At 36.3% G+C, this 26,018-nt stretch overlaps 1 protein-coding gene across 3 annotated transcripts in view; it reads right to left on the bottom strand.

The window, feature by feature from the left end:
• Window positions 1-5,292: 5,292 nt before the first annotated feature.
• VGLL3 (vestigial like family member 3) overlaps window positions 5,293-26,018 on the bottom strand; it is a gene marked incomplete at both ends in the record, with an annotated part of 44,122 nt that continues 23,396 nt past the window's right edge. For all 3 annotated transcript variants that reach the window (XM_084231284.1, XM_084231283.1, XM_084231282.1), the window contains one exon: window positions 5,293-5,336. In XM_084231284.1, the coding sequence (XP_084087410.1) occupies window positions 5,293-5,336 (44 nt within the window). The remainder of the gene's footprint in view (window positions 5,337-26,018) is intronic.

Raw genomic sequence — 26,018 nt, forward strand, 5'->3', positions numbered from 1 at the left:
TATCCATGTTTTGCCTTTCAGCATAAGCATTTAAAAAGATACAAAGAATTCACATGAAAACCCTTCCCTATATTGTATATCCAGAAAAATGTATGGAATAGTATTTTTAAATCAGATATAATATCCAAGACAGTAAATATTCTAAGTAATTAAATCAAGTGTGTAAATAATCATTAACTTTTACCCTAGCCACAATATAGAAAAAAATGTACATCTCTACTAGTATAAAGAGATATTATTAGAAAAGTTCACATTTATGTATATACCAAATGAGCGAATTAAAGAGTCTTATATTCCAAAAGTTATGAGGACAAAATTTAGTAGTCCAGAAAATTTTAAAAAGGAAGCTAATTGGTGGTGACCTACCCTTTCTAAAGGGTGTCATTACTTATACTATGCAATTGGTAAATTAAACATAATTAGTATTTCTTGAAACCAAAAGGAGATTCAGATAAATGTATTGGATCAAATTGATTTTTAATTTGAATAGTACACTAGTTTTATCAATTATTTGACACAGAAATTTTTTTTAAACAAACAAAAAGCACAGTGGACAATAATAGAAACAGAGTAAGATATTTAACAATAATGACTATCTTAGTATTTTGGAAAATGTATAGGGTAAAATTCCCAGAGAGCACGAAAAAAAAAAAAAAAAAAACTACTGACAAATTGTGAAAGTCTGTTCTGTGATCCATCTCTATGACCAAGTTACCAAGATATGATTAACACTTTGAAGCTGTTGAGATTAAGGTTACCTTGCAGGCCCCCATTTAATCCCCAATCTCCAGCTATCCACTTTAGTGTCATCTACGTATTTGTCTTCAACACAGTTGTTGAATTACAGCTTTCATCTGATTTTTCTAAATGGACTTTAATAATAGTTTTAATAACACATTTAAGGGACTCCTATACCATGTTTTTAGATACATTTTAATTTTTCTCTCAGGTAAACCTTAAGTTTTCTGAATGATGTATCTTTTATCCTGGAGGACTGGGTGGGGGGGGGGGCGGGGGGCGGGGGGAAACAAACCCTGAGTTCTGTATGGTAAAATTAACAGGCTGATTTCAGTCTTGGTCTCATACAGTTTCTGCTTTTCTGTTGTCCTTCTGTCTGCTGTGAAGGTGATCAATCACAGGAATTCTAACTGCCATCAATACGCCTTTGTAATGGTGATGGTTCCAGTGAACTCTTTCCATCTTCAGTAACTGACACAGTGTCGACATCTGCTTCCAATAAAGTTGTTTCTTTTTTTCTCAAATAGAGAAAATCTGCTGACTGAGATCGTAAAGAGTTGGGATTTTTTTCTCTCCTTTCATGGGGAAGACTTTTTTTCCACCATATTTTGCAATTTTTCCTTCAAGGCAGTTAAAAAAAAAATCTGCTAACTTCAAAAAAGATGTTTTTCCCCAGGTGCTAAGGAAGCCCAAAACATAACTCAGAAATATCAACTTTGGTGATTAAATAAATCTACTACCTTAATTTTGAAGAAAAATCATACAGGATGCCAGATGAAGAAAATTTTGGAATATGTAAGGAAATTCAGCGTTGGACCTGTATACTACTAAGAGGTTAATTTTCCTTCATAATTTGTACACAAAGAAAAACAGGATAATTAAGAAATTTATATTTTATCTTGAAAATCTAGTTAAAGGCAGAGTTAAATTTATATTTTATCTTGAAAATCTAGTTAAAGGCAAAATCTAGTCTCTTATGGGAAAAGAATAATCCTTTACTGGATTGCTATAAAAATGGGTATGGAAAGGAAAGATAAGGGGCATTTGGGAGTTTTATTATCACTTACTTAACTATTAGACATTTGTAGTAGCTGTCATTTATTAAACATCTGTAATGAACCAGATGAATATTACTACTAATCTCCATAGCCTGCCAGTTAGGTATTATATTCCCACTTTATTTATCAGATAAATAAAGCCCAAAATCACACATAAAAACTTGTGGCTAATTTAGAATTCAGAGAATGACTTATGTTAATCTCATCCATTAATTCATCTGCTTCTCTGTTCATCCACAGTCAGAACCCTAACGATAATATTTTCTTTTCCTATCATTTAAAATCATTGCCAAATTGATTTATTTCAGCAAATATTATGAAAAATATATAAAAGGAACACTCAGTAAGGGGTAGAATGCAGTTTCTTGAAATATAGTTTCCCACTTTCAATGACAAGAGTAAATTAAACCAGAGAGCAAATACACAGTTTAGATAGATTCTGTCATATATTCTGCAGGTATGAGAGTAGAAATGAGCTATTACTATTTGCATAATAAGGAGCTCCTCAAGGGCATATTTTATTCCAGTGCCTAGAATGTCTTTTTTAAGCTTATTATAAAATTAAATAATTAATTATTCAATTATTTGTTAGCACTGAGTTACCAGTTGCAAATTAGCAAGCAATTCTAGCCATTTTTTCTTAAAATAATAAATGATTTTTAAAAGGAAAGAGAAAAATTAAAGGGAAAAGTTAGAGGGGATGTTTAAGCTTCTTCAGAATCACTAATTTTAAAATGTTAGAAGTTCTTTTCAATAAAGGAGGGACCAAATAATCGGTTAGCATCTAAATTGTCCCTATTACACTTTTCCTCCACTCCTGATGGTTTGGTGGTCAAAGTGTACATAGATTTTCCAATGCCTAGTCCAAGATCTTTAGAAAGCTTGAATAGCATTATTTGTAAAATAGTCAAAGGTGACATGGTTTCAAAAGAAATTGGGGATGGGGGAACAGTGTTAGCACTCAAAACAGTTGTTTGAAGTTCCCTAAGTTCAACAACATTATTTTGATGTGAGCAAAACAAACCCCAATGGTACCAGCATTTTAAACTTAAAATAAGTTTAGAATATTTTGCTGAAGTACAACTCATTCTCTGTTATGACTTCTGATAGCAATTGTAATCTGATAAGGGAAACCAAACAATTTTAGAGACATGCACTCTTTTTCTCCTGTTACTTAGACTTGGATCCTCTCTTCTGTGGGGGCAATGTGCCAACAGTACCTAAACCTGTTCTCACTGACAATCTTACTGCCAAATCATTCCAGAATACACCAGAATTCAGGACTCCAACTCTTTTTAGGCCCTGGTGCCAAGAAATGTTTTATCAGGTAGTTACTAGGAGTAACGCAGACCAAGGTAAAAATTTAGGAGACACTGTTTAATTGTCTGCTTCTCTCCTACAGTTCTACTTCAGTGGAGAGTAAGGAAAGGAAGAGAAAGTTAATACTTTTCTCCTCCGCTTAACTGGGAAAATTCACTTACTCTGACTGCAAGTACAACACTATTCTAAGAGAAACTGTAAAAATGTTAATAGCTTCCTAAGGGAAGAAGAGGGAAATAAATAATCCCCAGTGAGTCATCCCATGAGAACTCCAGAATACTTGTCTTTGAAAACTCAGGAGGACACAAGATAAACAAATTTTATAGATTCACTCAACTCTGTAATTCATAGATTTGGCAAATTACAATTTTATCAAATCAAATTGCTATTCAAAGCTGGTTCAGAAGGTTCAGAATGATAAGCACAGAAGAGTAGTGTATACAGGTTTATAACTCACAGGACGCACCAGAAAAGAAAACTAATGCATAATATGGGGTAATAGAAACATTAGGAAATTATCTGTGAGAAATCTACATGCTGTGTTGCTCCTATATCTAAAATGTTCATCCACATTACATAGCAATGTATGATGGAATGTGGCATTTTACTAACCATTGCATTTCACATTGGGGTGGGTGGGACAGCGATGGGGAACATTTGATAACTTCTACCAAGTTAAAACTTCTGTATGAGGCTAACTTTTAAATAGAATCTATTTGTGTAAGCAGCTAAAATAAAGAATGGATTTTACATTGAAAGTCTTAAAAATATCAGTAACAGCTATTATCATAGTTCTTATATTTTTCCGAACAAGTTCTTAATGATAATTTCAGCTTTACCTTACTTAGAGCCTCAGGACAGTGTCAAGTTAAATCCTGGGTTTTCAATAATGTATTTCCAATAATAAATTATCAATTTATAGCCCAATCTCAGTAACTGTATCCTAAAACCCAATTTAAAATCTTTGTTTTAATTTTTTTTTAAGAATTAGATCAGCTAAAAACTGATTTAAACCCAAAAGGAAGAATCTGTCAAAACCCATGTTTAAAATAGTACATAAACAATATATTATTTTTTCAACTTGCATTGGTAGGCAACATTTAGGAAATAGCTATTAATCAAAGGACTTGGGATGTGTCTAGTACATTTCCACATTATGCAAACTATTTTCAGGAAAAAAATGTCCACTCAAAATATGACTTTTAAAGTTTCAGGGAGTGAATTAGAAAGAAGGAAACGAGTCACTGGTCCTCGCGGGTAGCGTGGTTAAATGCATTTTTTTCCCAATAGTTGTATAAAAACTCTGGTTGGATGGATGAGAAAGAAGAATGAATATTCTAAGAAAACTCTCCATCAGGTTGAAAGCTTATTCACCTTCTTTTTAATAAATCTCTAAGTAATCTTTGGGAGAAATCAAATTAATGAACTATCCTTTCTTTAGTGTGGTCATTAAAAACTTCCTTTTCAAGTTATACATATAACTCCAAGCTAAGTGAGCTAGCATTGAACTAAATCTTCACTGAGATTTAATTTAAGACAATACTATAATTGGCTTGGCTATGGGGTGACTTTTGTCAAAGGAGAAGATATCAAACACTTGAGGTAACCTAGAAAGCACAGAGCATATCACAGACATCTTAAAGACAAGCATTTTAAACATTTTTGCCAGTGCTTCTCTGGATCAAGTTCTTGAAACAGAACTTAACCATTTTTACAATATTAAAAAAAATACATCCCTCAAAAATAGCCCATCAATGCTAAATCAAACTTTCTGTATTTCTACAAAAATAGATGCACATAGAGCTACAAAATTGTATTCCTGAAAGAATGAGCATTTTCATTTGTGGTTCATCTTTTCCTGATAAGGTGGCTGGTTCAAAAAATAAATCAAAATGAAACAAAAAGTAAACCATGTATTGATAAAAGCAAGACAAAAAAGAGTTGCACGGTTGGCAAAGGCTCAGATGAGGGAAAAAACAAACAAAATGCTTTTCTTCAATGTCTAGGACCCACTCTGCTTCCTCAAGAAAAGGTTCCAAACTACAGTCAGTTGGCTGATATTTCCTCTTCTTCCATGTCTATTGTGTCCCATTGCAGAACAGAAAGTCCTGGTAGCATCTCGCCTCAGTGGGTCCTTAGATTCACACTCCAACCCAACTTGAAAATACTGTGTATTTCAGTACCATGGTGATTCCTTGCTCTTGTCTTGATGCTGCAGACCTAGAAAAGGTAACAGAAGAAAAATGAAAAGCATTAATACAGTGATCAAAAATGGGCATAACCTCCAATGCATTGGCTATAGAAACCAAACAGATAAGCTGGGCAACAACTGAGAGGTGTGCCCTAGGACATTGTGATCTCTAAAAGAATTCTGTGATTGAACTCAATAATTTTCAAAAAGCCAGCTAACACATGGGGTGATAAGAACCCTAGAAGGGGCCTCCTTGGTGGCCTAGAGGCTTTCTCAGTGCTATCAATACCACCAATGAGTTCGATCCCTAGCCAGGGAGCTGACCCACAGGGTGCAGCAGACCTCTCCTGTCTCGCCTGCTGTTCCCCTTAGTGTATTTCAGTAGATCTGCCTGTTCTGCTTCCCGCTCTGATGAGTCTGATGAGTCCTCTTACCTCACCTCACCCCACCCCCACACTTCTGGCCTGCACCCCAGTTCATCTATGCAAAATAAAATCTTTAAAAAGAAGAAGAATCCTAAAAAAGAATCTTTAAAAAGAAGAAGAATCCTAAAAGACCAGTGCTATTTGTGCAGTACAAATTCTTTACTGTGTTTTTTCTTTTAATTGGATTATAAGTGAATACAAAATAAAATATATATAGCGAAACATTTTTATTTATAACTTCAAAAGGAGATGCTATGAGGGGAAGGGAGTGGTGTCCACAATCTTGGAGCATTTAGGCAGCTTTTTTTGCTTTTTTTTTTTTTTTTTGTGGGACCCTTGCAGGTGGCCAGGGAATGAACTGGCGCTGCAGAAGCTGCGGGCAGCCTCAACCGCTGCGCCACCAGGGGAGGCCCCATTTAGGCAGCATTTTAATTAATCCTTTCCGGCACCCATCAATATGATAATTTTGAACTAAAATTGAACAAATCTAGTGTTAGTTTGAAATGTATCTGTAATAGGATTGCTACAAATTATGGTAAATAATTAGACATGGTAAAAAATTAAGTTTAATGTTGCCAGTAAAAAATACTTGGTTCATAGCTAGTAACACAAACCTATATTCTATTTATATTTATTTATTTTTATCTCATATTTCTCCTGAAGTTATTTTAGATGTCTTATAGAAATCTATACTTCATAGCAAGAAAATTTACAGGTAAGTTAATAAAAATAGTGACAACAAAAGGAAATGTGAATATTAGTGAATTCCAACTCCTAATTAAAATGATTTAGAAAACATTATCAAGAGAAGACTCAAAAAAATATGATTCTGATCTGATCTAGTATAGTACATTGGTCAATTTCTGACATATGCACATAGCATAGTATCTTTCTCTTATACCCACTTGAAGTAATTTTCTTCAGTCCTGATGCACAATTGTTTACAGGAGTGAAAACTGAGATTTATGCAGACTCTTAGGTTATTTAGAACCAAATATCAAAACCTGAAGAGAAAGCTTTTAAAAAAACAGCAGAGAGAAATGCAGCGAGATTACTGTTGAATGGGTGCCATGATCACAAGTTTTCTTGATCTTTGATCTAAAACTGTTTTTAAGTCTGGATTGAGTATCATTTGACTGAATAGTTATATGAGCCAGTATGGTTTTAAATTGTAATTGTTATTAACACTGTTGTAGTGATGTTATTTCATGCCTCTTAACTTGTCAAAAAATTCATAAAACAAAAGGTATCACTACTGAAACAGACACAATTAGTTGTTGATGGAAGATATTAAGACCATCTCCAACAGACTGATAAAGGGAGAGAGAACAAACACAAGACAAAAAGAACCTCATGGAAGCACAAGTCACCCTGTTCTCTAACATCTGTGGGAGAAAATGGGGAGAAAACACAACTTCCTGAATGGCAAAAGATTAATCCCATCCTAATTCATGTTCTCAAGTGTATTAGAATCATGTTCTGATACACAAATTAATAACCTTCCCTTCCCATTTAAAAGGAAATAAAGAGATATAAAAGGAGGGGGCCTCCCTGGTGGCGCAAGGGGTTAAGACGCAACCTATGAAGCTGTCCACAGCCACTGCAGCATGAGTTTGATCCATGGCCAGGGAGCAACCCACATGGTGCAGCAGACCTCTTCTGACTTGCCTGCTGCTCCCTTCAACAGTGTTCTTCAGTCAATCTGCCTATTCTGTTCCCCCACTCTTGTCTGGTGAATCCTCGCACCACCCACCCCCCCCACAGCTCTGGCCTGTACCCCAGTTCTTGTAAGCATAAATAAATAAATCTAAAAAAAAGAGATATAAAAGGAGGAGGATGAACTAAAGAGATCTGATATATACTGATTCACTCTGATTTGCTTTATTCATTTTCAAATGATTTTGTGGTTAGAATAATTCGCAACCTGACACAGTCCCTGTTGGGTGACTCTTATAATTCAAACCACCAATATGCTGACTGCATAAATATTTTTTTCATTATTAAAGCATCTCCTCTTCGGTATGACTCAGTGTTTCCACACTGAAGGCCCCATCAATCTATAGAATGTCAGCACTGCAAGTCATGAATAGTGCTGGAATCATCAAGGAGTTCCAGTGCTTTTTTATCTTAAAAAAAAAAAAAGGTAATCCAAAGTTTGTTTTGAAAAGACATATGAATCCTTCAAAAATCATGTTAGCCTCTTTCTGTGGACAAGTAATACAATAGTTAACATAGATTTAGATTTTCCAACCAGAATAACAGAAGGCATTCTCTCATTATAACTTTGTCTTTGGTGGTTTTTGTTTCCAAGTCTTTGCACTATTACAATGCAAATTCTAAAAAATAAAAAATTGGGACTCCCCAGTGGAGCAGCAGGTTGAGCGTAGCACTGTGAAGCTGTCCACAACCTCTGCCCTGCTGGTTCAATTTCTGGCCAGCCCAGGAGATACCCACATGGTGCGGCAGACCTCTCCTGTCAGGCCCACTGTTCCCCTCAGCAGTGTTTTCAGTCTGTCTGACTGTTGTGCTCCCCATCCTGTCTCTGGTGAATTCTCTCACCCTCCTGTGCCTCTGGCCTGTACCCCAGTTCTTGTATAAATAAATCTTATAAAAAATAAATAAAAATAAAAAATCATTTCATTTATGACATGAAATATACTAAATTTCTAATGTGGTCCTGTGGTTTAGCTTCTTATTGGTGGTGGGGTAAAAAAATTAAATGATTTCTGTAATTACCAGTTATTTAAAGCTATAACTTTCAAAATAAGTGTAAGGAAAGTACATGAAAATGAGCTGCAAACAAAACCCCTGACTACTATTAAGATGCAACATGGGCCTCTCTAGTGGTGCAGGGGTTAAAGACTCAGCACTACTATCAACTTATCTCCAGCCACTGTGGTTTGCATTCCATCCTGGGCCAGGGAGCTACCCACATGGCACAGCAGATTAACCTGTTTTGCCTGCTGCTCCCCTCAGCAGTGCATTTCAGTAGATCTGCCTGTTCTGCTCCCCACTCTGTTTCTGGTGAATTTTCTTACTCCCCTCACCTCTGGCCTTCACCCCAGTTCTTGTATGCATAAGTAAAAAAAAAATAAATCTTTAAAAATATGCAACAGAGGGCCTCCCCGGTGGCGCAGCGGTTGAGCGCTGGGTTGCGAAGCTGCTCGCGGCCTCTGCGGCGCCGGTTCGATCCCTGGCTGCTCCCCGGCCACCGGAGGAGGGTCCCACATGGCGCGCAGACCTCTTCCTGCCGCCCGCTGCTCCCCTCAGCAGTGTACTTCGGTCCTTCTGCCTGTTCTGCTCCCCGCTCTGGCTGTGGTGAATTCTCTCACCCTCCCGCGCTTCTGACTGTACCCAGTGCATGTATAAACAAAACAAACAAACAAATAAATAAATTAAAAAAAAATGCCTCTAAAAAAAAAAAATAAAAAAAAAATAAAAATATGCAACAGAGAAGCAGGAATATTCTTATTCTTATTAGCTAACTGATGAGTACATCAGACTGTTCAAGAGCCAGCCAGTATCTTTAGCTTTCCCCACAGGGTTAAAGAGGACAAAATTGTTAGTCCATACTTTTTATGTGATCCACATATACTTGGGATTTCTCCAAATTTTCTTACCAGAACACAAAACCCACTCTGCTAGAATTTTGCTCCTATTCAGATCTTTTTGCCTTCTTTCTTTCTTTCTTAACTCAAAATTTTTTAAAGATTTATTTATACATACAAGAACCAGGCTACAGGCCAGATGTATAGGAGGGTGAGAGGATTCACCAGAGACATAGTAAGGAACAGAACAGGCAGACTGATGGAAATACACTGCTGAGGGGAGCAGCAGGCAAGACAGGAGAAGTCTGCTATGCCTCAACACAAATTTATGTGATATTAGCTTATAACATATCCTGAAATCTCTCTACTTATAATCTGAAATCACCTATGTTTACCTTCTTGATATTAGTACCTCAATTTTAGTTTTATTCTTCAATCTATGAGATTTTCAATAGAAAGAAAAATAAACATAAAAAATTACCAATCATTTTTCTTAGAGTTGAATATGTCAGGCATTATGCTAATTATTTTACATGAAATGTCTCATTTAATGTTTCCAATCATGCTTATAGTAATATCTATTTTACAAATGAAAAATTGGAGACTAACAGAAGTCATACACCATTAAGTGGTAGAGTTAAGACTGAAAACAAGGTGGTCTGAGATCCACATAAACAGTCTTCACCACAATGTACTTGGCTCCCCTTGTAAGGACTAGCTGGCTGCAGGTGGTGCTCTCCGGCACAAGCTACGCCTCCCAACTACTCAAGTCAAAATCCTTGTATAAAATCAATTCAAAAGGGCCTCCCTGGTGGCGCAGGCAGTTGAGCACTGCACTGTGAAGCTGTCCAGAGCACAGGTTCGATCCCAGCTGGCCCGCGAGAATCTCACATGGCGCAGCAGACCTCTCCTGTCTCGCCCACTGCTCCCCTCAGCAGTATTTCATCAGTTTGCCTGTTCTGTTCCCCACTCTGTCTCTGGTGAATCTTCTCACCCTCCCACACATCTGGCCTGTACCCCGGTTCTAGTATAAAAATAAATAAATCTTTAAAAAAAAGTGAGAGATAATACATTATCTCCTTTTAAAATCAATTCAAGAAAAAGTTAACATTTCTCATATTCCTTTTTATACTGCTTGGATACACCCTGATTTAACAGAACTGATATAAGGGTTAATAAAATAGCTCTCTTGATTTTTCTTTTTTACTATACATACGTCATGCTCTTCCTAAGACACTGCAAATGATTACACAGTAGCTTGTTATACTCAAGATGACAACTGCTTGTCATAGGATGTAATATTTTTAAAATATGTATCTTTAATATAACCATGCCCTCACTCCACCATTCCCCAGTGTGAGCTTAAGGCTCATGATGTGGCTTATAAATGGACTAGAGAACAAAAAACAAAGAAATCAAATAGTTAGCTTCAGAGTTTGAGTCTAGGATTCAGTTGGGATATTAACTTGAAAGTCCACAGACACAGTTCTTCATTCAATTCCAACACTACCATAACCTAATGACAAAAAAAAAAAAAAAGCAAGAAAAAAATCCAGATCCTCCAAGACAGCAGTGGAAGTAGGAGCATTGAAAATAAACTTAGGATAATTATGAGGAGGAGAGAAGTTTTGACCAAGGAAAATAATCACATTATGATTTACCTTTAAAATTTGAAGACTCTGACTATCATTATTCAATTTCTCATTTTCTAGCAGAGATTTTTAGAACAGAGCAGCCTCACAGATAGACTTGCAAAAAGATCTGGGAATAAGGACAAAGAGATGGCAAAAGGGTGTGTATAAGTACTTTGAGATCTGGAAACTTCCCTCTTCCTGGTTAATCTCAACTCTTCAGTGTCCATGAAAGATTCTAAAGTTCTTATGGCACTTTCTAGAAGGGTACAGAAGCAAACTCTGAGAATTTTGGTGGGCCTGCCAGCATGTCCTACAGCTATGATGTGGGTGCCCTAAGCAGAAGAAATGGCATGGGCTACCTCACTTCAGCATCTTATAGCGACTATAAATACTTAAAAGCTGAGGTCATTCTTGGGAAAAGTATTGTACAGAGAATTCACAGAGAAACAGACTAGGGGCATGGGGAGATGTCTGGGAACAAAAGACAAGATAAGAGTGAAATGACGAGAGCAAACTCTTAACTGATGATTTTTTTGTGATGTGATTCTCTAGGAATACAGAAGCAACTTAATGAAAAGGCATGAGAAGAATCTTAGAAGAGGTTTCAAGTCTCTGAATGAGATATTGTTTTAAACTGAGAACAATACAGTTATCATTGGGTTATACCAAAGAATGTACAGAGTTGGTAAGTTTATTATGAAGAAATAATAAATTAGCTTACTGAAAAAGTAATACTCCAGTACACCTGAATCTTAGAGAATGTTTGCCATAGTCATAATCACTAAAAATGGATGTCCAACTTCTCAGAAAGCATAATCAGTTGACAATACCATTGAACAAAGCTCTTAAGCAAGTTGAATATGCTTCCAATTAATTTTATTGTTGGATACAAAAAAGGAATATGGTAACTATACACTAGAGAACATGCTATTGAAAAAAAAAAAAGAGAAAAAGAAACGTAAAACCTGTAGATGTGGGTAGAAAATTTTATGATCTGAAAATAAAGAACATACTTAAAAAATAAATACAAATATTTCATTTCATATATTTTTAAGAGTCTAGAAACCCTTTTCAAGCAAACGCTTGCTATTAGGCTAAAATAATGTAGTAATCTGTTCCAACATTAAAAGAAAGAACTCCCTGCTTCACTACTGCTTTAATAAAGATAAGTCATATTTATCGCAAATACAAATATATACAACACTCTGTTGGATGCTATATCAAAATACTCCACCCTCACCATCAATTTGACATCAACATTGACACAATGACAAATGACCACAAATTGGTACAATAGACAGTCATATTATCCTCTTCTACTTTATGAAATTACCACTGTTAATGATCATACAACTGGAATTTGTTTGTCTGAGACCTAGGGCAATCAGTTTAAATGCTAATTAAGAATTTCTAAATAAGATATACTTGGGGGTAGCACCTTACCACTAATGTAGGGGATACATAATATAAGAGAAAGTTACCCAATTTTGGAACTGTGATTTATTTTTCAGGAGAACATCAAGAATAGATCATCTTTAACAGCTGTCAAGACCTCCATTCTTTTTCAAATTTTCAATTTCAAAACATCAGATACGTTGTTTAAAAATCAGATTATAGAGTATTTAGAAAGAAAAATTTCTACATAATATCCCCTGTCATCACACAACTCACTGAGTAACCATATACACTCATACCACTATATATGCTATGATGCAACATATTGATTTCACCAGTAATATTTTTGGAAAACTAGTCCTTGTATTCCTTTTAAAGGGCTGCAAAATATTCATTCTATCTTATACCATGAGTTACCCAGCTATCTAGAGAAGTACAACAGATCCTTGAATAAGTTTGTTTTATTCAATGTCATTTCATTATAAAACAATAAAAACAATGATTCCCAGGTGGGGCCACTGTGTGTGGAATTTGCATTCTTCCCATGTCTGGGTGGGGCTTCTCTGGGCATCTGGCTCCTTCACATCTCCAACATGTGCCTGTTAGGCTCACTGGTGTGATTCGATTGCCCCAGTCTAAGTGAGTGTGAGTGAAGGACAGGGTATAGATCATTTGGAAATGCAATTGTGTACAAATACACTTGCTATTTATGTAAGTATTTTGGTAAATAAAAAAAGTTTCTGAAATGTTGGTATAATTTTAGAACCCAAGCATAGATTTACATTTACATATTCCATTTGGGGTGGTAATATTTCAGGAAATTTATATCAATATGCAATACTTTTTTACTATTTAGTATCATTATTACAGATTAAAACTATCTAATTGTTTCAAATTACATTTTGCTTAGTATTAGTAAGGCTGAACAGTACGTGATTATGGCATTTTCTTTCTCTACATTTAATCTTTGGTTAATTTTTTATGCTCTTAAGAAAACAATTTCGTCTTTCAAATTTTCTGAAAGCTTACGGGTTAGGTGTATTAGTATTTTACTCATGTACAGCAATATTTTTGCCAGCTTAATGAGCATAAATATGTCCATACTCAGTACTTAAATATAAGACAACAATTCTTTTTAAATCATCAAAAATAAGATGTATTCTTGAGCCAAACTAAAGATTAAATTTATTATGACACTTGTATTATAATTATACTCTTATCATTACAACTCTTGCACACAAAAACAATGGTAAAAGATACCTAACTATGACAGAGCCATAAATTATTAAGAGGGAGGTTTTTCTGTGTATAAAGATGTTTTCTCCAGGCACATTTATAATTGCCTTAAAATCTCCATTTAGTAGTACTGTCAGAAACAATGAGGTGAAAACTGTCTGAACTTGTCAAAATATCTTTGATTTCAGATTCAAAAGAGCAGTAGAAATGTAAACCCCCTGAACCTGACTTACTAGTAGACCATAATTTACTATTATTGTCAGAAGCACAGCACCTGCACACCTGAGGCAAACACTGCAGGTGACAAGCAGTTCAGTGCCCAGGTGTCTCCTGTTGCTCCAGGTTTCCCAGGCCCAGACAGCAAGCCCCCCCTTATCTGTCTGCCCTCTCAGATCCTTCCTCTCCACAAAACCTCAAACTCTCCCAGTGTAGATACTCCAGCCTTTGCCTTTAGCAACATCCACTTCCTTAGGCTTGTGCACATTAAAATGCCCAGCTGGAAGGGAAATTGGCAAGCACTTTAAGCATCAGGATATGGAATTACAACTCTGAACCAGTCATTTTAAAACTGACCTTCTGTACAAATATAAAATATAAATCACAGAGTTAGGTAGCTTTTGATCTCAGCAGCAATTTACTGTGCTCCAATTTTGAATGTCAATTTGATAACCTCTCCGGTGAGAGAAGCTAAGAACCAGGAGTTGCAATATGGAATGTAGACACTGCTCACCAATTCAGTGACCTCAATTTCAAAAACAGATATAAAGAACTTAGAAGACAGAAATGAATATAAAAAAAGAGTAAGGAAGACTGAAATGGAATACCCTCTGTAATTTCTTCTACAGACTTTCTCCCAGAACTGGAGGGGAGCAAGACCGAAAAATGCTTGGATCATTTATTGTAACTGAAACCACAAGTTATAATACTCTCAAGAGATTCTAACTATCCAGACATCTGTTGGATAACAAATGCAGCCAAACACGTATCTTTAAAGAGGTTTGTAGGTTATGCAGTGACATTTTTACAATCCAGAAGATAGATAATCCAACCAGAGGAAGAGTTAATCTGGATCCACTGCTTAACCATAAAAAAACCACAGTTGGGGACACAAATCTGACACAGGTAACATTGTACATGGGAGTACGAGTTATTTTTAAAGGCTCCAAAATTGTAAAAGCTGCTTCAGAATTGTAGAAATACAAATGTATTTTAAAGCCCACTTAATTTATGTAATTGATCTCCATAAAGCAAAACATAATAGAAAATATTCAGTAAGAATGACATGTTGCATGTATATCAATTCTGCAATGACATTTTTGCATCTCACTTATATGTGATATAAACCTAAACTTGCTATCTGACATCTTCTAGAAATTCTGTCCAATCCAAGAAAACACAAATAGGACTGCAGTGATTATGAAGATGCCCAGTGTCACCTGCTACCACTCAAGGAAAGCAGTCATGAAAATAAGCATTATAACACAGGCTGTGGCTGACAAAAATAACAATGTTAAATCCCTACTATATCAGACTGTATTCAGATGGAAAACTGGCATATTTTGTCTTCTATCTGTCTCTTGCAAAAAAATTTTTGGTCATCTTTTGCCAAGGAATTCAAAAAAATGTTAACTACAGACAACTGTGAAACCTTATACTGTAAATAAATAAGACAACAAAGTTAGGCAACCTGAAAAAGAATAAAGAGAATCCATAAAATTTACAGGCTATATCGAATTTTTATAAATAATCTCCATAGTTTATTTGAAAGTTGATATAAAATTGTCTGGGGACAAGTTCTGAAACAGATTTCCCTCCATTCAAGCTTTCTTTTAGAGGCACCCCTACAGACAATATGAGGAAGAGCAAAGTGTTGCTGAAAAGAAAATTTACTAGTACAAAAATCACTGACTCCAGAGGGAAGTCTTTTCATGTGAGTAGTTCTCCATTTGGAGTCACCCTAGACAATTTGGGAGTTTCTCTACCTCCATATTTTGCCCCCTCAAGTGAACGCATAGGTTTCCCTCAGGATGACATGGTATAGTTTGACAAAGTACCCAACTACCAACCATAGTTGCTTGATGACAACTCCTTTAAGAATATAGTCAAAGGGGGCCTCCCTCGTGGCCAAAGGGCTTAAGTGTCACCACTATGAAGCAATCCACAGCTACTGCAGTTAGATCCCAGGTCAGGGAGGTGACCCACATGGTGCAACAGACTCTCCCGTCTCACCCACTGCTCCCCTTAGCAGTGTATTTCAGCCAATCCTCCTGTTCTGCTCCCCACTCTGTCTCTGGTGAATCCTCTCACCACTGCTCGCCGCCAACCATGGCCTATATTCCAGTTCTTGTATGCATAAATAAATCTTTTTCTTTCTTTCTTTTTTTTTTTTTTTTTTGTGGCCCCTCACCGGCGGCCGGGGAACGAACCAACGCTGCAGAGGCTGCAGGCAGCCTCGCAGCCCAGCGCTCAACCGCTGAGCCACCAGGGGAGGCCCAAATAAATCTTTTTTTTTTTTAAAAAAAAAAAAAGAATATAGTCAAAAGATGATGACATTACCTGATTTTGAATGCCGTTTTAAAAGTAACATTTCTGGGGCCTCCCTGGTGGCACAAGGGGTTAAGATGCAATCTATGGGGGCCTCCCCAGTGGTGCAGCGGTTGAGCGCTGGGTTGCGAAGCTGCCCACAGCCTCTGCAGCACCAGTTCGATCCCCGGCCACCGGCGAGGGTCCCACAAAAAAAAAAAAAAAGATGCAATCTATGAAGCTATACACAGCCATTGCAGCATAAGTTCAATCCACGGCCAGGGAGCTACCCACATGGCACAGCAGACCTCTCCTGACTCACCCGCTGCTCACCTCAGCAGTGTATTTCAGTCAGTCTGCCTGTTCTGTTCCCCACTCTGTCTCTGGTGAATACTCTCACCCCCACACCTCTGGCCTGTATCCTAGTTCTTATATGTATAAACAAATAAATCTTTTAAAAAAAGAGTTTAAATTAAAAAAAAATAAAGTAACATCTCTGAAAGTGAGAGATGCTCCTCAATATAGATAGCCTTAGAAACGCATTGACAAAATTAACACTTGAATGGAAAATGAATCAGCTTTTAGTTCACAACTGTTAAAGATTAACAGAGTTTTGTTGAGTCTAATAATATGCATAGTCTAACTTCATTATTCTACACATAGAATTTTCTTTTGATCAATATGAGTGACCAAAACAAACACCTCAGCAGTGGAGTAATAAGCAAAATGGTATAAAGTCTATTTATTTTAGTACCATTTCATTACATATGGAAGAATATTCTAAATGGAGAAAACAATGGTCAAAAATGTCTAGAAAAGGCATATCCTAATAGCCCATCAAATTGTTATCTTCATGATTCTTTATCCTGACACTCCCAATGTCTGTGTCACCAATAAAATGCACCCAGTTTTCACTGCATTACCAATACCAGCAATACCAGTAGTGGGAATTTTTTTTTTTTTTTTTTTGTGAGACCCTCACCGGTGGCCGGGGAACGAACCGGCGCTGCAGAGGCTGCGGGCAGCCTCGCAGCCCCCTCGCAGCCCAGTGCTCAACCGCTGCACCACCAGGGGAGGCCCCCGTAGTGGGAAATTTAACTCCAACAAATAGCACAGGTATAATTCAAGAACAGGAAAGAATTAAGTGAGGTACAGTCAACAAATCACAGGCATTCGAAGCTTGCATCTCAATTATTTATGATGCCTTGTAGCTCCAGTGTGAATTTCTCTGTTTGTGAAGTGCCATATTTATTAATAATGAAAGCTTTAGTTCTGCACCATGAGTCATCACAGAAAACACAGCCGCATGTTTTAGTACACTGGATGCTTCCAGTGTGTCAGAGTAGGACACACGGTCATCTAAGAAGAGATGGACTGAGATGTTCTGAGATTGCTCAAAATCATACAGCTAAGTGGTGATAGGAGACCAGAATCTAGTTTTTGTCTTTCTGCTTGTCCCATACACATCTCTGATACACATTTCTTTATCTCTGCAAAGATTTTAAGTACCCTAGATTGACCATCATCTTTATGAACCCCTAAAGGATTTGCAGGGGAGGGCAAATAACATATTAATGAAAACAATCTCTCCTTCTTTCCCCTCATCTCTTTCACACAGACACACAGACACACAGACTGAGATGCATGTATATATGTGTTGTTTTTCTGAACGCCTCCTCTGTCTCTCTCCCTTAAACATTAGTGACACCCATACCTGACTCTCCAAAGGAAACACAAGTGGACAAACTAGTTTCCTCTGTTTTCATTGAATTATGCATACATGAAAACACTACACACACACACACACACACACACAATTTCTTGCCATTCTTTTATACAAGGAGGTCATATGTGTGTTTTTCTGCATCTATTTTTTAAAGATCAACAATACCACATGGAACATAATTCACTCCCCTTCTTGATGGCCAGTCATTTGATTCCAGATTTTTGCAACTCTGAACATTATCACAATAAACAAATATTTTTGTGGAAGCATCCTCTCAAGCTGAGTCTTGTGTTAACAGGGCAGGGACAGCAGCAGTAAGAAAGAACTCTGGGTCAGTCTATGAGTATTTTTAATTGCAATAAAATTCCCAACTGACTTTCTTTTAAAAGCCTTCAGTTTAGTTTTCTATCAGCAATGAATGAAAAATAGCATTTTCCTTTAACTCAAATATCATTTGAAGGATTCTCTCTCCCTGCCTCCCCCTTTAGCACAGATACACTTGTGTTATTATGCAAATACGTCCTAAATTAAACTTTCAGGACCCTCCCAGAAGACTCCAGCGTTTGTCCTCTAAGGCGGATCTATGAGAGAGTCTCCATGCCTTGGGCATTGTGATATTAGTGCACATTCTATGTGTAAAGACTCAGCAGCAAGAATGGCAACATCTACATGGTTCTGGGAAAGCAGGGGAATTTCATTAAAGTCCTGCAGAATCCAGCCATGGATACTGAAAACTGACAGCAGTGTTCTGGAATGCATTTCTCCCTCTGATTCACCATCCAGTTACTTTTCATGCAGATCTCACTCTCTGGCTGGGCTCTCCTGGCATTTTGCATGCACCTCAAAGATGGTTTCCATTACCCTTCTGGTCACAAAATTGTCATTCTGGACATGTGCCCTATACAACTGACACCATTCAAGAGTGTGTAAATATTTTAAAATACCTTTGCTGGTTTTTTTCTCTCCGTGGAAAATAGGCTCATAACACAAGCCTAAGATAAAAAAGTTTTGCAGGAAGTATGAAACAGTTATTAGTAGACTCTTCATTATTACCAAAGCATAATAATCATATTTAAGAAAGTCTCCAGAGAAAGTATTTGTTCATAGAAATCATTTTTTTTAATCTACAACTATTGTCTTGTGACATTTTAAATATCCTAATTAAGATAGGGTCCACAAGGTAAGGATCCAGAAACCTTTAAATCTTTATTGAAAACAGCACAACTGCCATTGAAAATTCACCTGCTCTTCTATATAGAAATGCCATTGATGCATCTACCTGCTGAAGTCAAATGATTAGAAGTAAGCTTCTGCCTATTCTATTTTACAACACCATTTTTAATTTGCCAATTTCCTCGTCATTTATAAAAATTACTAATGCTATCAGGAAATGTTTCCATGAATCACTAACCCTATAACCTTCAGAATTCAAAAGAGGTGAAGTAGAAAGAAGAAAAATTGTTTTTAGCTGAGAACATATAATGTATGTTATTTTGATGTCCTCTCTTCTTTAAGGTGAAAAATGCCTTTGTGTTTTAATATTTTGTATAAATCACTCTTTCCTATCAGTAATTACTTATCTCCTTCCAATGATTTCACTCCAAATTTGGCACATCTCTCTTTCAAGGAAAAGCCTAGAATAGGAGTATTCAAGTATTCCAAGTAGTATTCAGACATTTTGGGTTAATAACTCTTGGTTCCTTGAGTTGTTGTTATTGTTGTCTGTAAATACATGTTTACAAGAGAAACAATTTCCGAGAGGTTGTAACACGCCACGATACTAATACCTTTAATATGCCCAATGAAATTTAAATATTAGCCACTTTTTAAAATGAAATGTTAACACAAATTAGCATGGTTATTCTCAGATCTGTTATGCAATTGAAGTCTTTATTGCCCAGACACGTCAGCACCAGACCACCTACAAGCAAGCATAGGTCTTGATCTAGAGGTAGATGGCAAACTTAGAGGTAGATGGCAAACTTACAGGTTGGATGAAAGCAAGTGGGAACTTGACATTCATCTCTCTTTCAGGGAAAGAAATTCCCTCTCCATTTGCTACTCTGGTATATTAGCTATTTTTCACACTTTTTAAAAAAGTCCTATATTTATAAAACTAAGATATATATGTTTTAGCAATGGATTGCAATGTAAAGCATCCCTATAGGATTGAATAAGTCTGACTACCATGATCTTAACAATTAAAGTAATTTAGTCTATTTGAAAGGGAACACTATACAACACCAATTTTGAGCAATAATAGTTACAATTTAAACAGCAGTAAAATACATTTTTCATTTATGAATGAGATTCCTTCCACAAAATACTCAGATTACATGGTTCATATTAAGCTAAATTTAAAAATATTATTTAGCGCTTCCCTGGTGGCCAAGGGGTTAAGCACTGCACTATGAAGCAATCCACAGCCTCTGCGGCACGAGTTCGATCCCAGGCCGGCCAGGGAGATTCCCACATGGAGAGGCAGACTCTTCCTGTCTCCCCGCTGCTCCCCTCAGCAGTGTATTTCAGTCAGTCTGCCTGTTCTGTTCCCCACTCTGTCTCTGGTGAGTCCTCTTACCCCCCACACCTCTGGCCTATACTCCAGCTTGTATGCATAAATAAATAAATCTTTAAAAAAATTTTTAAATATTATTTACAGATTTTATGTCATAAAAATTTCAGAAAACTATGTAGGTTGATTCTTTTTTATTATCAAGAACAAAGTTTCATGAAGAGAAAAGAATAGATAAGGACATTTGTTTACTCAGTGCTTCTGATCTACTCTCAAAATTTAAGTCCCCAAACATTTTTTTCCAGGTCTCTAAACAGAGTAATTCTAATCTGAGGTTAATCAAGTCCATAGGTATGAAAAGTCTCTTCATTAAAATCTTTTAATGCATCAACATCTGAAAAAACAGCTTCCTGTACTTATGGAAAATTTCACAACCTGAATTTCATAAGTAATTTGTAGATCCAGGATCTATTTGTAGCTGTTTTTCTTTCTAACAAATACCAATGTCCTGGTATTTCTAACCAATACCAATTTGATGGGATAATATTTATTTCCCTAATATCTGAAGATAGATTTGTTAGTGTGAGATGAATAATACCTAATATCTGTTTATTATGATACTTTTGGGCAGAATCATATAATGGTACACTCATGAAATGTGTAACTTCTGCTTATGTGACAATTTTTTTGAGACATCAGAAAGACATCAACATGTTAGTTTTCTGTTAGCATCAGATTTCCTAAATCTATGATAAAGCATAGAAGGTTACTTTGTTTTTAAATTTAGGCTACCTACACTTACTTTGTCAGAAAGAACATGTATACCTCCACTCTAAGCTGTTTATATGTGTTTTATATTGAGTTATTTTATTTTAAGGTAAAATACATAAATATATAATAAAGCTGTAGCTAAAACAACATGAAAATATCCTAAGAAAAATACATCTGTGAATCTAGAGATGAAAACAATCTCAAGCTATGAACAGCTTGTGTTTATAGAGAAAAAAAATCATACCAGAAATAATGACTCCTTTTCTTTTTGGTAAATTTAAATACAGTGAATGAAGTAGAAGTTACAAATAAAGTCAACGTTGCATTTTAGTATAAAAGCCTCATTAATCTTTACTGGAAAAATATAATTCAAACTGGTATTTGGAACACTGTATTTCTTACATTAGGTAAATCACTGGCAATATAAGGAAATAATAAAATGCATTGTCTGGTTGTAGACACTGAAATGCTTTGTATGGTCACAGATGAACACTAGGTCAGAAAATACTTAATCTCATCATGAAAAAATCTGAACATGATAAGATACATGCTTTTACCTTCTGTGTGCATATGTAATATGTTATACCATGATCACTAATATTTCTACATTTAACTCAATTCTTCCAGATCTACTAAGGGCCCTGGCACAATACTCAGTGCTAACTGAAGCTAGTTCTCTATAATCAGAGATACTCCTTCTTCATCTTAACCCTCAAGATATCAGCCCCATTCACCCTTTAAAACTATTTCTTAGTGACAGCTTCATGTAAGGAGAAAGTTACTGATAAAAAATGAAAATGGACTTTTAGTAAGAAAAAAAAAGTAAACCAACAGCACTTCCCAAAGATAATTCCACAAGAAGTTAATAAGTATGCTAAAAACAAAATGTGCCCATAAGAAAAAGGAGAATGGAAAAATCTATTAAACCAAATTGAACATGTGTGTTTACTAAAGAATGTGTAATATAGCCTTTTACATGCTAAAATGAACTAATATCTCAAAGAACGGCATATAGTAGGCAATGTTAACAAATTCATTTCGCCATAGACTTTTACTTTTTTCAATTAAGCCATAATTATTATCACATTCCAAAACGTATTCCAGGGAACTCATGGAACTCAGTTTAGAGACTTCTAAAGGAATGTGTAAAATCCTCATGTTGGATTTGTAAAAACAATCTTTTGGTAAATATGGATATTTTCACAAGGAGGGCAGCTAGAGATGCCCAGGATCTTATTAACACACTGATCACCCCAAGGTATCCATATGTTTATCTACTCAATTGAGGGAGCAATAAAGGAGAGTGAACCAGCTATAACAGAAAAGTGATGAGGGTCACCAGGGTGAGATATGTGACGCAGTGTGGGTACAAATTTTTTTAAGATTTATTTTATTTATTTATGCATACAAAAGCTGGGGTGTAGGCCAGAGGTATGCGGGGGAGCGGTAGTGAGAGGATTCACCAGAGACAGAGTGGGGAGCAGAATAGGCAGATCTACTGAAATTCACTGCTGAGGGCAGCAGTGGGCAAGACAGCAGAGGTCTGCTGTACTATGTGGGCATCTCCCTGGGTTGGATGGAACTTGTGCTGCAGTAGCTGCCTATAGCTTCATAGTGCTGAGACTTAAACTCTGTGCCACCAAGGAGGCCCCAGTGTGGGTACATAATTTAAGGAGGCCTGTATTTGCAAGCCTCTGAAAATGCCTATCTCCTGAAGCAAGTGGACACGCACCTCACACTTCTCACTCGAGTTCCGGCCCTTCAGAAAACAAGAACCATCTAACCTCAAGCTTATGGAAAAATTTTGCCTGCCGAATCACAGAATACTATTTTATTACCATATTTATAAATATATTTTAAGTCGATATTATAAATGTTCTTAAAAAAAATCAGCATAGAGGGCCTCCCTGGTGGCACAAGGGGATAAGACACAACCTATGAAGCTGTCTGAAGCCTCTGCAGCATGAGTTCGATCCCCAGCCAGCCAGGGAGCTACCCACATGGCGCAGAAGACCTCTACTGACTTTCCTGCTGCTCCCCTCAGCAGTGTATTTCAGTCACTCTGCCTGTTCTGTTCCCCACTCTGTCTCTGGTGGATCCTCTCACCCACCGCATCTCTGACCTGTACCCCAGCTCTTGTATGCATAAATAAATCATTTTTAAAAAAAGACTTATTTTTTTAAAAATTCAGCATAGAATATAACAAGTGAGGTTGTCAACTCCACTTTTCTTCCCTTAGCTATATGCCCAAAACAACTAAAAACAAATGTTCACATTAAAACTTGTATACACAGGTATTCACAGCAACATTATTTACATTAGCCAGAATGTAGGCACAAACCAACTAATGAATTTATCAACAAATGTGGCTAGATCCATAAATGGAATAGAATCAACCCTTGAAAGGAATGAAGAGCTGATACATAGTCTATAAATGAATCTCAAAACAAAGTTTCAGTAAAATAAGGCACACACAAAGGACACATATTATATGACTCCATTTAAATGAAATGTCCAAAGTAGGAAAATTCAAAGAGACAGAAAGAAGGTTAGAGGTTGCCAGGCCATATGGGAAGGAGTGAATAGGGAGTGACTCCTGAAATACATGGGATTTCTTGTTCAGGTGATAAAAACTTTCAGGAATTTGACTATGGGGATGCTTGCACAATGTTGTGAACATACTTCAAAATGGTGAAGTGTACAATATGTGAAATATAGTTTCATAATAAATTTTTAAAACTAGAAATAGTGAGCATCTTTGTACCTTCCTATATAATGACAGAATATACATAGTTCTATAATGTGTAGGGCACCTTTGTAAATGTTTTACTTCATTAACTCATTTAAGCCTCAAAAGAACCCAGTGAGGCATCTGCCAACTCTCAGAATGCTATTTTTTTACTATATTCATAAATATATTTTAAAGTCTTGCATCTAATAAGTGACAGAGCTGGGCTTGTAAAACTATGCTGTCTGGCTTCAAAACTCATGTTAACCAGTAATTTCCAGGAGTAATGATGACCATTAAAAGTTCAGAATATATATACACAGTATTTTTAGTGAGGGTATACAGATGCACATGTGTGTGTGTGTGTGTGAAGATTACACACATGGGACTATAGTAGAAGTCAGCAAACTACAGCCCATAGGCCAAATCAGGCACAACATATGCTTACATACATCCCATGAGCCAAGAATGGACAAAAGGGTTTTATATTTTTGAGTGCTGAGAATTTATATAAATGGAAGAGTGACATTTCACAACAGAGAAAAAACTATATAAAATTAAAATGTCTTCATTAATGAAGTTTTATTGGTACAAATCCATCCACATTTATTAAGCAGTGTCAGTGGATGATGCCAAGCAAGAGCAGAGTTGAGTAGCAGCAACAGGGGCAGTATGACCCCATAAAGGATAAAATATTTTGTCTCACCCTTTACACAAAAATTTTGCTGACTCCTGGATTATACTGTGCATCATATTCTAATAAAACTTTCTTTGGCCATAAAGCAGTATATAATTATCAACCTTAAATTTCCTTAAATTCAACAGATTTCCTTAAATTTTTTAAATGGCTTCAAAATAAAAATAGTCTATAAATATTAAACCATTCTCCTGATGAAAATGCTATATCCTTTACCAAATTCCCATAAATAATGGCTGAATCAATTTGTCTCCTAATGGAATGTGAAAATAGCCTATGTCTTAGAGAGCTAGGTATCTCGACTTCCAGAAGTTTCATGCATGTCTTCCCTAAATACAGGATGTTCCCCTGTTAGGTCAGGAGCCACTCAACATTGATGCAGGGTCCTAAGCTGAGCCACTCTTTTGCAGTCATGGTCAGGTCAGTGTTGCATAGATTGTTTAGAGAGACCCATTTCTCAATCTTTTCAACTATCCCACCTTCCTACGTTGGGTCTATTACACAGAAACTTCTTTTATAAAGTTTTACTCCTTACTTTCTAATTCAGATACTCATTCCTTTTCGATTCCTTTCTAATTCAGATTTTATTTTCTTTTCTTGTCTAATTGCTCTGGCCAGAACTGCTAATACTATGTTGAAAATGAGTGATGAGAGTAGACATCCTTATCTTGTTTCTGACCTTAGAGGAAAAACTTTTCAGTTTTTCACATTTAGTATGACACTGGCTGTGAATTTGTCATATGTGGCCTTTATTATGTTGAGGTGCATTCCTTCCATATCCATTTATCATAAATGGATGTTGAATCTTGTCATTATTTTTTTATATACTGAGATGGCCATATGATTTTTGTCTTTTTTTGTTGTTGATATGGTATATGTGTTGATTTGCCTGTGTTAAGCCATATTTGTATCCCAGGGGGGAAAAAAATTCCACTTAATCATTTTAGTGTAGTTACTACTCCTTTGCTGAATCTCTGCATTGTATTCTACAATAAAAATCAAATTTCTCCCTATCCCATGTTCCATTCATTCCCCTGCTGTTAGTAACTCATGACTTTTGATTGTTTTTCTCTTTGGGGAGTGCCTTCAGGTGAACAGTCCCATTGCCTAATGTCATGTCCTTTTTCCAGAGGTGAATTCACCCAATAACTTTTCAATGCAGGAATATCAGAATCCATTGACCTCAACTAAAGACAGGACAATTACAAGGGGCCATCCCAGTTCCAGAGCTCAATATAGAATTAATGACTACCTCTGATAAAGTTAATCAAAATGAAGATTTTTCTAACCAAATTCTTCTCTCATTCCACAAAGATGTTGCCCAAGTATACTACTCCATAATATTGTCTATTATGAAATCTATCTCTTAGAGCCTCATTCTTGGGAAAACTGACCTGTACTACTCTTCTCTAACTCTCTCTAAAGAATGATATAATATTTGATATGGTGACTGAATTAAGGAGAAGATAATAAGCATATATAATTCTGCCCCTTCTATTCTCTCTTTTTGGGGTCA

This window comes from Talpa europaea (genome assembly GCF_964194135.1).
Source record: "Talpa europaea genome assembly, chromosome: 4".
NCBI classification, from domain to species: Eukaryota; Metazoa; Chordata; class Mammalia; order Eulipotyphla; family Talpidae; genus Talpa; species Talpa europaea.